The sequence below is a fragment of the Narcine bancroftii genome, chromosome 1 (genome assembly GCF_036971445.1).
Source record: "Narcine bancroftii isolate sNarBan1 chromosome 1, sNarBan1.hap1, whole genome shotgun sequence".
Taxonomy (NCBI): domain Eukaryota; kingdom Metazoa; phylum Chordata; class Chondrichthyes; order Torpediniformes; family Narcinidae; genus Narcine; species Narcine bancroftii.
Genome location: NC_091469.1, coordinates 280,048,738 through 280,064,217, shown reverse-complemented (window position 1 = coordinate 280,064,217; position 15,480 = coordinate 280,048,738). Strand labels below are relative to the sequence as shown.

The 15,480-nt window shown below is 44.7% G+C and overlaps 1 protein-coding gene across 1 annotated transcript in view; it reads left to right on the top strand.

Annotated features, from left to right (window-relative positions):
- Positions 1 to 15,480, top strand: part of LOC138744652 (CD81 antigen-like) — a 95,330-nt gene that overhangs the window by 71,715 nt on the left and 8,135 nt on the right. The window contains exons 3-6 of the mRNA XM_069901142.1: positions 4,576 to 4,673; positions 7,438 to 7,512; positions 12,102 to 12,218; positions 12,358 to 12,438. Of these exons, the coding sequence (XP_069757243.1) occupies positions 4,576 to 4,673; positions 7,438 to 7,512; positions 12,102 to 12,218; positions 12,358 to 12,438 (371 nt within the window). The remainder of the gene's footprint in view (positions 1 to 4,575; positions 4,674 to 7,437; positions 7,513 to 12,101; positions 12,219 to 12,357; positions 12,439 to 15,480) is intronic.

Below are 15,480 nucleotides of genomic sequence, written 5' to 3'. Positions count from 1 at the left end.
GGCCAGGCCATCAGGGGATGAAAGCCCCGCCAACTGCTCCAGCCTCTGGCACCTCACTAGGCCGCTTTGACCTTCGGAGCCGCTCTTCGATGCCAGTAGCTTAATACGTGGCAGAGCAATGCTGTCTACCCTACCCATAATCCCCCACACAGCTGGAACTGTTCTGGGAAATGCAGAGTAGTTCCAGCTGTGTGGGGGCTTATGGGTAATGAAGTTGGCCATTGTTTGGCACATATTTATGGCGGCATGGAACCAGTAGCCACACCTCCTGAAAGCTCATCAATGCCCCAGCCCAGCCGCCTCTAGTCTGAAAGGGGGCATCGGAGCAAGCTTTTTGTGAACCTGGATGAAAAGGCATGAAAATCAGAGGCCTTTTATCTCCTATAGCCACTGAAAAGACTGGCTGAGTTCCTCCAGCATTTCGGCGTCTTTTAACTACTACCACAGTGTCTGTAGACTTCCATTTTTCACAAAAGTCAATGAAAGCAGATAGTCTGTGGCCTTTAAAGTAGAGAATTTAAGGACGGGTCCACGGCTATCTTCAACTATAAAGAATATATTCAGATCACTACTGGAATATTGTGCACAGTTTTAGACTCTCAAAGAGTACAATGATAATTTACCAAACTGATTCCTGGAATGGTGAACCTCTTGGGTGAGGGGAAATAAGATTAGTCCATTTCTTGTTGGACCTCAGCCTTGAGACTGGCTACGGAGCGGATAGAAAGATGGGAACTTACAGTGACCCATTCATATCTAGAGGCACCTCGTAGTGCCCTCCATATCTGATGGAGGTGGGGCGACTGGTGCCATAGCACCACTCGTTATTGATATGCGGCAGAGCAATGGCTACCTTTCTCTATCCATAATCCCCCACGCAGCTGAAACCGTTGTATGGTTCCCAGAATGGTTCCAGCTGCATGGGGGATTAAAGGTAGGGAAGATGGCCATTGCTCTGCCACATTTTGAGCTGCAGAGAGCGGTCCCGAAGACTGAAGCAGCCTGGTGTGGCTGCCCCAAGGGCTCTCTGCCACCCCTGACTTGGAGGGAGAGGGGTGAGTGGAGAGATGGGTCGCAGGCTGATGTCATCATCAGCCTGCCGCTGAACAGCCGCTTAGCACGGCTGTACATTCAGATTGATGGGCGCTGCGCTGCGGAGATCCTCCCTCTCGGAGAGAAGTTGGAATATGTGGCTCGGAGACCACCTCCGCACATTCAGAAAGGTAGGTGATTATGCGTTTTGGCAGAGTTTCTCTGCTTTTACATCTCAACTTTTGGCCTAGCTGAAATGACCTATTGACTGCCTACATTCACTGGAGTGAAATTATGATGGGGCATGACAGGCTAGATGAAGGAAGACTGTTTTCGCTGACTAGATGTTACATTTGCAGGATGTGGAATAAGATGTTTATGACCAAGAAGGTTCTTTCAGTGGTAAAGCAGTGGAATTTTCTACCACAGAAGACTGAAACATGTGACTGAATATACTTGGGAAGGACCAAAAACACAAATCTGCTGGAGGAACTCAGTGGGTTGGGGATCATCAGAGGGAGAAAAGGAATGGTCAACATTTTGGGTCAGAACCTTTCATCATGATCTTATAGGTGATTCTGTTTGTCCACTTCAGCTGCTTGACCTACTGAGGTCCTCCAGCAATTTTGTTTTACTCCAGATTCCAGCATTTGCAGTGTCTCGCGCAGCTCCATATTCAGGAAGAAGATTGCTGGATGAAAGAAGCATCAAATGAGAGTGGATCATGATATTGAGATGGTGCCATGATGGCATTGAATGGTGAAGGGCCTGCTCCTGTTTCTGTTTGTTGGAAATCGGTAGGAAGGTGTTATCAGTTTCAATTTTGCACTACTTCCCGAATTTCCTGCATGAAACAGAAACAAGGTCTTTGAAAGCTGCTGCTGTACAAGTTGCAACACCTTTCCTTTTCAACGAAGCAGGAAGTTGAAATTAAACTGTCAGTGCTTAAAATGTCTATGTCAGGGAATTGTTTGTGAAGATGGGTCGGGGTGTTTGAATGCAGAGATACAGTGAATGCTGTGAAGATGCAAGACCCCTCCTTCCTTTTTACCAACAACCTTGTGCATTCGTATAATAATGCAGTTAGCTTTATGGGTTTTTGTAACAAATCATTCTGCCTGATGTAGTCTGGAGCTCATTATTCTAATGTTTTCCATATTCGATGCTTCTTGCTAACTCCTGCTTTAACTGGTTGCTGTTGTGTGGGTGGATAGGGAAGTTGATTCTGAAAGATTAAACTTCCTTAATGAAGATCATATCTGATAACAACTTGACTCTTGTAAATTCTCCCACACTATTTAACCCATAAAGACTTGGTCAAAACTACAATTTCTCAGCTTGAGAAATGGACACATCAGCATTTGTGTTGAAAATTATTCTCCACTGTGGCCTCACTGGATCTAAATCAATTAGGAAAGAAGAAATGAAAATGTCACTGTGTATATTTAAATGATGAATGTTTGTATATATTATTGACATGGTTCACAGTGAAGTATTAAATAAAAAAATTATAATACTTGGGGTGGGGTAGGAAAGATCCAGAATGTCATATAATGGAGACAAAATACCATATATTTCGGTATATCTGCCAACCTTAAGGTAAGTTGGGTCCCCATTTTCAGCCTCGTCTTCAGCATTTTATCATATATCGCGCATATAAGTTTCTCCCCCCCCCCCCAAAAAATTTGTGATGACTGAGCTGTTGGGCCTAGCCTGAGGGTGGTTGTTATCATGGAGCCTCCAGCAAAACGACATAACTATGAAGCAAGTTTTAAGTTAAAAGTAATAAAAGTGGCCAAGAAATCCAGCAACTCTGCTGCTGTAAGAAAATTTGATGTGTATGAGAAGTTGGTAAGAGGTTGGAGAAAGAAAGAGGAGACTTTAAGGAAAAACACCAAAGAAGCAATGTTCGATCTGAAGAGGTCTCCTTCGTTGGCCAAAGTTGGAAAATCACGTATGTGAACAGAAGCAAGATTGCTACATAGTCACGCAAAATAAAATGAGAACATTTGCACTGCAGTGGGCAAAGTCACACGCAGAACATAGTAAAGATTTTAAAGCTACAGTGGACTGGTGCAACCATTTCATGAACAATAAAAATTTGGTATTGCAACAAAAAATTGCTCAGAAACTACCAAAAGATCTTGATGATAAAGTTGTAAATTTTAAGCAGTTTATTCTACCTAACCAGCAGAAACACAAGTTTACATTCGACCCTTTTATAATTTTTTTTTTAAAAAAAGCAACTGTAAAGGCAGAGATTCTCCACGTTCATGTTGATGACCCTCCCTTCATAAATGCTCCAGGGGCGGCTCCAAGATGCTGACTCTGATCCTTCTGTAGATGTATCAGAGGTGGAGCGAAGTGCTCCGCCTCGCTCCTTGTGTGTCCAACCACTGTAAGCGGCGGGCTGATGTCGTGATGACGCACTCAGCCTGTGATCCAGGACTTTTTAGCGAATCTGCGCTAAATAGTTCATGTCAGGCATAACCCTGGGTGCGAATGCGGAGTGTGGGAGCACAGAATTCCACAGGCAATTCCCAAATCATCGTCTCCCTAATATCTTGCAGAAGAACATATGCCAGTGTGATAGATATTATTTAGAATATGGTGGAATAGTTATCATTGGTGTGACCACTGCCGCAGACTTACCACTCTGCTCCCTTGTCCTTAATCTCCTGACTGCAGCGGGGCAGGATCACAAAGCCCACGACAATCCTTGCGCAGCAGACCAGCAGGAGCAGTCTGAAACCCCGGCGCTACTGGCCCAGCACCATTGTCAACTTGTAGTGGCTCTGGGGACAGCTTCATGATCCTGACCCACCACTTCTGGGTGATTGAGAAGGATGAAGGAGCAGAAGGGTTAGTGTGGGGCCCCGAAGGGGCAGCAGTGGGTGGTGGTGGCTGTCACGCCGATGATGTCTATTTTCACTGATGTAAAATTAATTTTATAGAAGGGAAGATTTTGCGCTAAACACCCAGGGAACTGTTCAAATTTAACAGAGATCTAAAACTTGGGTCTAAACCTGAATAGCAAGTGCCAAAGGGCAGCAGCTGTTCCACCCGTGCCACTGGTCATCTCCATGACAATAGATGAATTCCATGTTTTCTATCTTCCATGGCACTTGTGGTGGTGGCAGAAGTAACTTCAAAAAATGGAATCTACACTCCTTCCCTTCCCCTTTCTACATAGCAGCAGTAGGCTTGAAATGGATGGTCTGGATACGGAGAACTGGTCATCAGGAGGCATCAGGAGCAAACTGAAACCTGCCCTCAGCTGATGCTCTTTTACCAGAGGTAACAGGGTAAAGTGAAAACTGAATCATAATCCAATATTGCGTAGGCTAGCTCAAGGCTCTTTACTGCCATTATCTGGAAATGAAGATTTGCAAATAGCATTAAAATGAGCCTTTCCTAAAATTTGAACACAGAAGATAAAAGATAATCTGACATAGGCAGTGCTTGTGAATATCTTGTATTTGCCATGTGAATCCCAGGGTGAGCTTTGCTTTTTCATGTAAATCACTGTCCTTTCTCTCCCAGGGGTCTACATCCTGATTGGTGTTGGAGCTGTGATGATGGTTGTTGGTTTTCTTGGTTGCTATGGTGCCATCCAGGAATCTCAGTGTATGCTGGGAACGGTAAGACAATCGCCTTTCTGAATGCCCGCCCATTGTTTGAATCTGTAGATGTGACTGCTGGCACCAGAACAAGCTTTCGATGCTGTACTTCCATCAGTGCCTGTGACCCAGAGTGGAGGGAAAACTCCTTCAATGCTAAGCTTCACAAAAATTTGGAAGCTGGCAATGTGCAGGTCCTAAATTGTTGACAGTGCCCTCTCTGTTCCTTCACTGTTTTGTGTAAATGTTGCTGGATTTGTAGCATGGTGCTTTTGTGTATATAGGTACTTCAGGTGGGATGACTATATGTGCTGCAGTGTGCTAGCAAGTTATGTAGCCATAGGATGTGGGAGGCATCGCAGCAGAATCCAGTTGAGCCACTTATTGCAGTTTCCCAGATGTTTCACATGTTTAATGTTTGCAAGGGAACCTTAGCACACGGTTTCCTTTTCCACCTCCCACTCAACCCCCTCAAAAAAATAATCAAGCCCAAGGGCAGTGATGTGAATTGCTAGTTTCTAGTCAGATTAGTTCTCTCTTTACAGGCAGAGATCAAATGTGGAACTTCACTGAACAAGCTGTATGCTATCTGCAAATGTATTGTAGATTTGTGATTGAAGTAAGTTTTTTTTGTGGTGACATCTGAAGCATTCTCTTCTCACCTTGTCTACCTAAATTGTTTCATCTTGATCACTTGTATCCTTTTAATTTTTCTATCTTCTTCTTTTCACCCTTGTCTATTATCCATGGCCTTTGTTCCTTTCCATCCCTTGTTGTTACTGGCCTTCAGTCTCACAAGATTGCTTCCCCTCCAACCTCCACAATGAATGTCATCTGTAACTGGTCACTTTGATTATCTTGGCTCCATTTTTTTTTACTTCACTGTCCATTCTTTCCTAAATTCACTCTTTTGCATAAACTTACCATCCACATTCCTCCTTTGATCTTTCTGTAGTTTGCCTCTTGTAAACCTGATTGTGGACAAGACGCTTACCTTGTATCCTTCATTGGCTCTTGTCCTTTCAGCCCCATTTCCTCTGTATACAAATGGGAAATTATTTATTCCAAAATTACACCACAAATTGCTCGACCACATCCTTTCCTCAAACGCCAAACAGTCTATTTCCAACAGAATCTTCAGTCGTTTCTTTGCTTAAAACATGGGAGCCCATTGAATCTGCCCCACCATTTAATCATGAGCTGATCCCTTTTCCCCACTCAGCCCCACTTCCGGCCTTCTCCCCATAACCTGGCTAATCAAGAACCTATCAATCTCTGCCTTAAATACTTCCAATAACCTGGCCTCCACATCTGGCTGTTGGCAACAAATTCTACAGATTTACCACCCTCTGGCTAAAGAAATTCCTCTGTTCTAAATTGATACCCTTCAATTGTGAAATGATGCCCTCTTGTCCTAGACTGTTTAGACTATTGGAAAATTATACAAATTTTCTACCTCTACTCTGTCCGTGCCTTTCAACATTTGAAATGTTTCAATGAGATTCCCCCTTTCATTCTGCTAAATTCCAACAAATACAGATCAAAAGCTGTCAAATGCTCCTCATGTGATAAACCTTTAATTCCCAGAATTATCCTGTGAGCCTCCTCTAAACCCTCTCAAATGACAATGAGGCAATGATTAGCACAGTTATTTAGCAATCTTCTCTTTTGAATGAAGAGCCCCTACTTCTGCAGATGTATCCTGGAAAGCAAAAGCACCTTCCAAATAGTTTTCATTATCAACCAGGTGCAGTTCTGTGTTTTCATTTACAGCAGGTCTAACTACTGTATCCTTCAGACTGTGACCATCAGTTTAGACCTTCTGCCACTATCCTCCTTCCCAACTTTGCTGGCATCTTCCTGCAATCACTAATATTTTCTGCTACCACTCATCCATCTTTTCTGGGCATGTTTTGAACACAAAACTAACCGTGTACAATTTTGAGCAACACAATGTACTGGAGGAACTCAGTGGGTCAAGCAGTATCAGTTGGTGGGGGGGGGGGTATATGAGGGGTGAGAATTGTCATTGTTACAGGCTGGAACCTTTCATCAGGATTGAGAGTGTGGAGGAGAGGGAGTTGGTGTAATGCAGGACAGGGTAGAAGTAGGACCAAGGCCAGTGGGGGATTGGTGGACCAGGGAGAGAGGAAGGGTGACTGATACACAAGCAGATGATTGAGAGATGCCAGATAGAGAAAAGCAATAGGATGTGGTGGAGGAAGATAAATTATACAAGGTAGGTTGAATGGGAAGTAGGGGCAAAGGTTGTCATGGCTGGAATTGCATGAGAGCAGAGCAAATCTGGCTTTGCTGCTGCCTTTTGTGTGGTCAAGCAGTGCCCGCTTATCTGCCTTCGTGCACTTCTGTTGCTTTGTTATATTCGGCGGGCAGCAACCTCCTTTGAAGAAGACCGCAGAGCCCACCTCACTGACAAAAGACAAAGGAGGAAAATCCCAACACCCAACCCCAACCAACCAATTTTCCCTTGCAACCGCTGCAACCGTGTCTGCCTGTCCCACGTCGGACTTGTCAGCCACAAATGAGCCTGCAGCTGACGTGGACATTACCCCTCCATAAATCTTCGTCCGCGAAGCCAAGCCAAAGAAAAAAACCAGTGTACATTCACTAGAATCAGCATTTAAATTGGTATAACAATATTTTAATTACTGTGGTTGCCTGTTTTTTTGGGGTTTTTTTGCTGTCTCATCACAAGTTTGAATTGCTGTGCAGATGTTATTAATTTGAATTTGTTTAATATTATTTTTGCTCACTTTCCCTTCAGTTCTTCGTCTGTCTGGTGGTTCTATTCGCGTGTGAGGTTGCTGCTGGGATCTGGGGATTTGTACACAAGGATGAGGTTTGTACTGTTGTGCTTTCCAGCCTATTGAATGTCCGGAATCATTAGTGATGTGATTTAAGGGGAGATGGGGTGTGGACTTCTGAAACTTGTCCTGGGCGGAGTGGTTTATCAGGCAAATCAGGGCAGAGAGGATGTTGCACTTGAGCATTGTAAGAAGAAGAGAGAAAACAAAATACTGCATTGTGAAAGGAACAAACATTGGGAGTGGTTATTAGGTTGTACATCAGTGTGGGATTGAGATATTCCAAACCTTGCTCTCCTGGAATAGAGGAAAAAAAAACTATTGGACCTTATATTGGGGGAGAGAAGAGCTTCTTGTAGATGGTGAAGGACAGGGACTGTCTTCCACTAGGAAAATGGCCACTTGAATGAGATACCAAACAGCAGCCAATACTTGCAATGAAACTCTGTCCACAGGAGTAGGAAGAAGATGGGGAATAATTTAAGATGACGTTGTCACAGCTGCACACTTGCAGCCTTAGAGTGCATGGGAAAGGCAGGGGTTGTGGCTAGAGAGTATTCTGGAAAGAAGGTTGGTGCTGAAAAATATTTACTGTTTTTGAGCTGAAGACAAGCAAGTATGTCCTTGTAATTATTTAGCGTCTATCTAGTAGCCACAAGTTGTGACCTTGCTTGTTCGCAGCACCTTCTAAGTAAAGATGAAATTTCTTGATGATAAAAGTATTACACAGGAGCAGTCAGGGAGATGAAGCTTGAAGTCCCCGTCCGTCCCCCCCCCCCCCCCCCCCCCCATTTTTACAAACCACATACTGGGGAGACTTCGATCCTTGAGATGTTTCTCCTTAGTAAATGTGACAAGTCAGAAGAAAAAGTACAATTTGCTCACAGTGCACTTCCCAGAGCAGATTGCTTGTGAAGTGAAAGACGTGCTAGTTAACCCAGATGGCAACCTGCCATACGATAGATATCCTTGAGGCAGCTATTTTGGAGTGCAAACAGCCGTCCCAGGAGTCTTGCATTGTGGGACTGCTAGGTGACTGAGGAGGTGGTGCAGACTGGCTGGTAAAGAGGGTATTGAAGGAGATTCCTCCACTGTTTGCCTCCTTGGGTTCAAGGACTCCTGTTATGAGTCTTTTGGGTGTCCACCCTCGATGAATTAGCAAGACGTGCTGACCTTATTATGGCCACGATGTTTGCAGTGTAGCCAGAGGTATTCAAAGCTTCCCCCCCCCAGTCAGAAGAAGAAAACTGGCCTGGAGCAACAAGTGGCAGCACTCAGTGTGCAAGTTAAGGCTTTAATAACCCAAAGGAATCTACCCCATTTCCGATCTCACTGGAATCATATGTGTCAGAGGTCGAGCAAAGGCAGCAAACAGAATCTTTGTTGGAAGCACCAGAAATTCAGTGCTGCAGCCTAGTCGTGCCAGCTTTTACAAACAGCACCGGGAAACGACAAGGCCCAGCAGTAGAGGAAACTGCTGCCCATGGGCAATTCAGCCACTGTCTTTCCCTCCAGGACTGACACTCTGATAGTCAATTTCTTGTTGATTCTCGTGCAGAAATTTTGGTGATTCTTCCAACTCCTCAAGAGCCCCGGCACCCCAATGTGTCATGTAAATGATTCTAATATTCAGACATATGGTCAGAGGTCGCTCGCGCTTGATTTTGGTCTCGGGAAGCTGTTTCAGTGGGTTTTCATGGTTGTGAATGGTTGTAGCAAATCCCATTGTTTGGGTGGATTTTCTGACACTTGCTAGAAGACTTGAAGAGTTGCTGTGTAGTGGACCACCGCACTTGTATGCATTCATCATCGTACTAGCACCTATCCATTCTGAAGGTTATTTAAGCGGTTCCCTCACCTGGTAACCCCCTTCATATCGGTATGGCAACATCAAACATGCAGTCATCCACCACAGAGACCCGAGATCCTTGTTTACTTTGTTCTGTTTTTTCATGTGCCATTTTACACAAAGAACATTTTAGCTTTTTCCTTGCTTTTTTTCTTTCTACCTTCTATATTGTAGGAGTTTAGAAACAGTTATTATTTTAATGGTAGGAGTTCTGAAACAGTTATAGAAGGTAGAAAGAAAAAACAAGGAAAAAGCTAAAATGTTCTTTGTGTAAAATGGCACATGAAAAAGCAGAACAGAGTAAACAAGATAAGAGAGGAATTTAAGCAGACATAGAAATATGCACGACCACACAAAGAGCTTGGTTAATAGGGGGTGGGGAAAAGAGGTGTGAGCATGGGATAAGAGAAAGTTGGAGTCAGTCAAGAGTCAGACGAATAGGGAAAAGTGCCAAACCAATCCAAGAAGGACAAATGTAAGGGGAGGTGAAGTAAAAATCGTATAAAAACAAAGAGGCTTCCCGCCCTCGAGGTACTTTCCCGAGGTAAGGAGAGAGTACCCAACCTTGCAATGTTGTAAATATAAATAAATGTTCTTTGTTCTCAACTTTTGTCTCGAGCATATTTTGTGAACACGAAAGCACTTCTCACAAGCTACCCCCAGGTCGTCTTAAGATCATGAAGGCTGGGGATAGTTCATAGATCTGATAGCTGTTGGGCATCGCCTCTACATATGGTCCCGAAGAAGTCTTGAAGTCTCCGGGGGTTGGTGACCATGGCACGAACCAATGCCACCATCCCCGATCAATACAACATTCCAAATTTACAGGATTTCTGAGCAAATCTTCATGACAAATGGATATTTGGAAAAGTTGACGGTGCACACCTACTATTAGATTCTGGTGAAACCTACCAATGTTTTGAAGGTAGCAAAGATTTGGCACATTCAAGTTTCTTTGAATGCCTTTTGGTTTGCAAAACACAGTTCAAATATTGCAGTGGTTATTGGACCACGGAGTCTCCAGCCTCAATTTCGTTTATACTTTGATATTCTGATGGGAAGTGCTGATGAAGAGAAGCACTAGGACCATCTTATGATGCTGTTCCAGCAACTTGATGAATTTGGCATTGTGATCAATCCAACTAAATGCATTTTTTGGTGCCGCTGCGCCTATATATTTAGGGCATAAAATTACAAAGGACAGCATCTAGTTAGAAGTAATGAAAGTAGGGGAAGTTCAAGATTTCCCTTCACCAGTTTTGTTTGACCAGTTACGGTGTTTTCTAGGGATGAATTTCTTCTGCTGTGTTTCTTACCAAATCAGTGAGGATGCAAGAAGTGCTGGAGTTAAGCTCATTATAACCCATGATGGACAATATGAAAATATAACCAAAACTTGAGGTTACATCTATTGACTGCCCAATAATAAAACCTATAGTTAGGTACCACCATCCCTCCATTCCTTTTCGATTTTCCTAAATGAACTTTATTCAGATGAGGTTGCTTACCCTTTCAAATATAGGATGATCTAGCAGAGTCAAGTGAGTCAAAAAATGATTAAAGAATAAAAATATAGGTAGAATATTCATTTTAATAGAATTAATACAGCCAACCAAAGTTAGTTGGGGAGACCAAAGGTCGTTTCCCATACTTTAAGTTAAAAAAATTTTCTTTGAAAATATGTTTATGATTTTTAGTAACTAATGATAAGTTAAATGGATTGATTTCTCACAATCTTGAAAGGAGAACTAGTATGAACTGACAAAGGAAGAAGTTGACTTTTATGTAAATTTAAGTTGTAACCTGAAAACTGACTAAACTGAGAAAGTAGTGACATCATATGGGGAAAGGATCAGGGTCTGATATGTAAAGTAAAAGATCATCCACATAGAGGCTTTGTGTTCAAATGTTTTCGTATGATGATGGCATTCGCCAGCCACTCATGCCTATTTATGATGGCCCTTGCAAGGTCATACACCACCCTAAAAGTTTTGTGATCCAGTGGAATGAGAAGACTGACACGGTTTCTATTGACCAGTTTAAGCCAGTGCATAATCAAGGATCTGCCGCCTTTGTCACAGCCAATATGTGGGGAAAAAATTGCAGGATTCCTGCCAGTCTGATCATCCACTGCCTGCCTTGCAACGTCAGACTAAATTGGGCGGGAATGTCAGCCCGCCAGACTGTCTTGGAGGGTTGAGGTAAAGGTTGGGGGGGGGGGGGGGTGTATGGAGGTGGTTGGGCTGTCATGCTGCATACTTGTGCTTAGACCTTAAAGGGAAAGGCAGAGGGTGTGGTGAGAGAGGATTCTGAGAAGGTAGGTGTTGAAAAATAAAAATGTCTTCAGTTTTTGTGCTGAAGACAAGTGAGTGTGTCCTTTTAATTGTTTACATAGCGCCTCTCTAATAGTCACAACAATACAAATTACTTCAATTACAGTTTAAAGAAAAATTGTGGGACCACAAAATTTAGTACAAAAGGTTCTCAACAAGGCAATTAAGAGCCTGCTGGGGCAGGCAGCAACTGTGGGGAGAAACTCAGATCAATCACCTTCCATCATAACTGGAGGTGGGAAGGCAAGCATATATTTAATTGTGGAGAGAACAAAGGGAATATCTATGTTTGGGTGGAAATAAACCTCACCCAGGTGACATGCTTTCAGAGAAGGGGGTGAAAGTTTAATCATGGGTGATCCTTCCCACTTTTCTCTCAAACTTCTCTCAATTTCTCCTCTCCCTCTGTTGCATGAAACGAAGTATTTTCTTCTCTTGACAGGTGGCCAGTGAGTTTAAGCAGTTCTACGACCAAGCCTCCACTGCTTACATTATGCAACATCAAAGCCCAGAAAAAAAAGATCAGGCTAAAACCATGTTAGTGACCTTGCACAATGCGGTGAGTCAGGGTGGCGTTTTTATTTTCCAATGAATTCTTTGTATGGCTGACACTTTGCTGTGAGCTTAAGCTTGTTTGATGTTGATGTGTAATATTTGGATTTTGGAATTTTTTCTTCCTTCTCCATTTTCTCACTTAGCTGGATTGCTGTGGGTCCAGATTTATAACCAAGATTTTGACTGCTGAGTTGTGTCCTAGACAGAAGGAAATCCTGACCACGGTAAGTTTATTTTCTTTGATATCTTTTTAAAATTGTTTTTTTTTAACCTTTCCACTGTGTTTAGGAGGTACATTCAGCTAAGCTGCAGACATAATCCTGACCAAACACTTTAATCACTTTTGCTGAGGCAGTGCTAACAGTTGTCCGTGAAGCTGGGAAGGAAAGTGAAACAAGCAGTGGAATTCCTGGTGACAGTGTTAGACTTCAGGGAAAGGCTGGATGTGAAGGGAGGTTAGGCTTAGAATAAAACAAGTTGTGTGCTGTTGCTTCTTCTTGAGTTTTTACCCAGGAATGAACCATTTTCCAGATACCAGAACACTTAGTTTCTGTAAAACTTGTCCAGGAAGAGTAGAGCAAAAATCGCTCAATATATTTTTTACAGGATTAATCCAACATTCCGTTGCCATTTCAATTTGAAGTGATAGTATTGCACGAGTTATTCTGATCAAATTGATGCCACCAATGGACTGGAAGGAGTTCTTCACAGTGTGATCTTAACACTTGTTTTAAGTTGAAATTGAAAGGAAAATTGCTCTGTCAGCTGGTGGCTTGATATCCTTGGAGTGCAGTACATTAAACTACAGTTCTGTCACAACCTGACAATTCAGTAGCTCCACCAGTTAGATTTAATCCATCACCCAATGGTAAGTAAATAAACAAATGAATAAAAAGGAAGACTTTTCCGTTACTTTTTTTCAAAAAGCTTTTTTTCCATTCTTTTCTACATCACATACTCCAAAAAAAACCTCTCCACGTAGAACCTGAGGATTAAGTTTTCTACAAAGTAGAAACGCAGAACACTTGTATTGAGTACACTCAGGCTACCATGCAAGAACTCTGCCCAGTATTGAAAAGGGAACCTTTTTAGCAGACTCCTTGTGATAGTACAGATTTATCACCAATATACATAGTGTATATAGTTACTGTATCTAGACTGTGCTTACAGCGATTGGCTGAGAGCTAAGCCACGCCTATTGTCTGTGCCTTAAAGGGTTGTGTCCCTAGCCAGGTCGGATCATTCCGGACTGGTCGGCCACCTGTGAAGAGCTCCTGTCTTTTGCTAATAAAAGCCTTGGTTTGGATCAACAAGTCTTTGGTTCTTTCGACGAGCTCTACAATTTTATTAGCAAAAATAATTTTTTTTGAAAGGGATGGAGCGTTTAACTCAGCCAGAAAAACTTGATATTGACCCACAGTCAGCTACAGCCTTCAAAGCCTTTAAGTTCTGGCTGCTGAACTTTGAAAACTTCCTGAGATTCGTTGAGGTGGAGGAGGATAACCAGCGTCTAACAGCATTGCTGTCTATGGTGTCCTTGAGAGTCTACGAGAACATCCAGGATGAGACCACTTACACCGCAGCCATAAAGGTACTGAAAGAACTGTATGATCAACCAGTGAACAGAGTTCATGCCCGGCTCGTGCTTGCGTCGAGGAAGCAACAGCCCGGTGAGTCCAGCAGGGCATATTTACAAGTATTAAAGGCGTTGGGCAAGGACTGTAACTGTGTTGACAAAACTGCTGCTGTGATCACAAACGATCTCGTCTGGGATGCCTATGTGGCTGGGCTCCGATCGAACGAAGTGAGGCTGCGCTTGCTCGAGCAAGGAGTAGAAAAACTAGAGGACGTGGCCCGGATTGCAATCACAATGGAGGATGCAGCCTTAAAGTCCGAGTTCTCTAGGGACTGGACCCCACGTTCTGATGTGAGTAGAGTGCCCTTCTACCCTATCACCCCCCGAGATACTGACGGCCTGTCGGCTGCTGCTACGCTGCCCCGTGCAAACCCAAAATGTTATTTCTGTGGGAGGGACAAGCGCAGCAGGTCCCAGTGCCCAGCAAGAAAAGCCAGGTGCCAGAAGTGCCTTAAAAACGGCCACTTTGCTGCAGTCTGTAGGTCTAAAATGTTCGCCAGCAAACACAGTGCCTCGTGTGAAGCCCAACCACCACTATCCCATTCAAACTCTTCTTCCCCAGAGCTCTCGTCCAATGAGAGCGAGAGCTCCCCTGCACGGCAACGCCTGACGTCACGGAGACGCCGATCCCGTAAGGGGCAGCCCACCCTCGCAACCATGATGTTGGCCCGCCTCTCGCCCCCGTGTGGAACACTGACCCGGCCTCGGTCCCGACTGTGGCAACCGCTGCTGCTGCTGCCGCCGCCACGGCCACCCCCGGGGCCGACGCTACCGCTGCTGCTCCCGCCGCCACAGATACCCCCGGGGCCGACGCTACCGCTGCTGCTCCCGCTGCCACAGATACCCCCGGGGCCAACGCTACCGCTGCTGCTGCCGCCGCCGCCACAGTCAACCCCGGGGCCAACGCAACCGCCGCTGCTGCTGCCGCCGCCACAGACACCCCCGGGGGCGACGCAACCGCCGCTGCTGCCGCCGCCACAGCCATCCCCGCGGCCAACCAGGTACTCACCCTAGCGTCCATCACCGACGACTGCCGGGGCCCGAACACCGCGACCGAAGACCTACCCACCGCCAACCGCGAGCAACTACAAACCCCACTACTTCCCTTTCATCCGCCGACGCAGCCACAACAGCACTTCCGGGAGGTCCTCCAACCTGCTCCTCGAGCGTTGACTACGTCATCCCGTTGCGCGACGTCATCGCACAAAACTCCCCTGTCAACTGCTTCAATAACACTAAACCAGCAATGCTCTCATCCCCTCACCAGAGCAATGGAACTGATTAAAGTGCATGGACGCTACACTAATTGCTTATTTGACTCTGGGTTAACTGACAGTTTTATCCAGCCAGATCTGGCCCTCCGTTGGGGACTTGACATTATCCCCACTAACAAGAGGATCTCATTAGCGACGAGGTCGCACTCGACCGGGATAAAGGGGTATTGCATCGCCACGCTGGAAGTACAGGACGTAAGGGTTACCCACTTCAAATTATTCGTCGTTCCCCAATTGTGCGCCCCAGTGTTGCTGAGATTAGACTTTCAGTGTCAGTTCCGAACGGTGTCCCTACACTTTGGAGGACCCCACGCCCCCCTCTCGGTCTGCCATCGCCCCACCCCCGAAGCACCCGA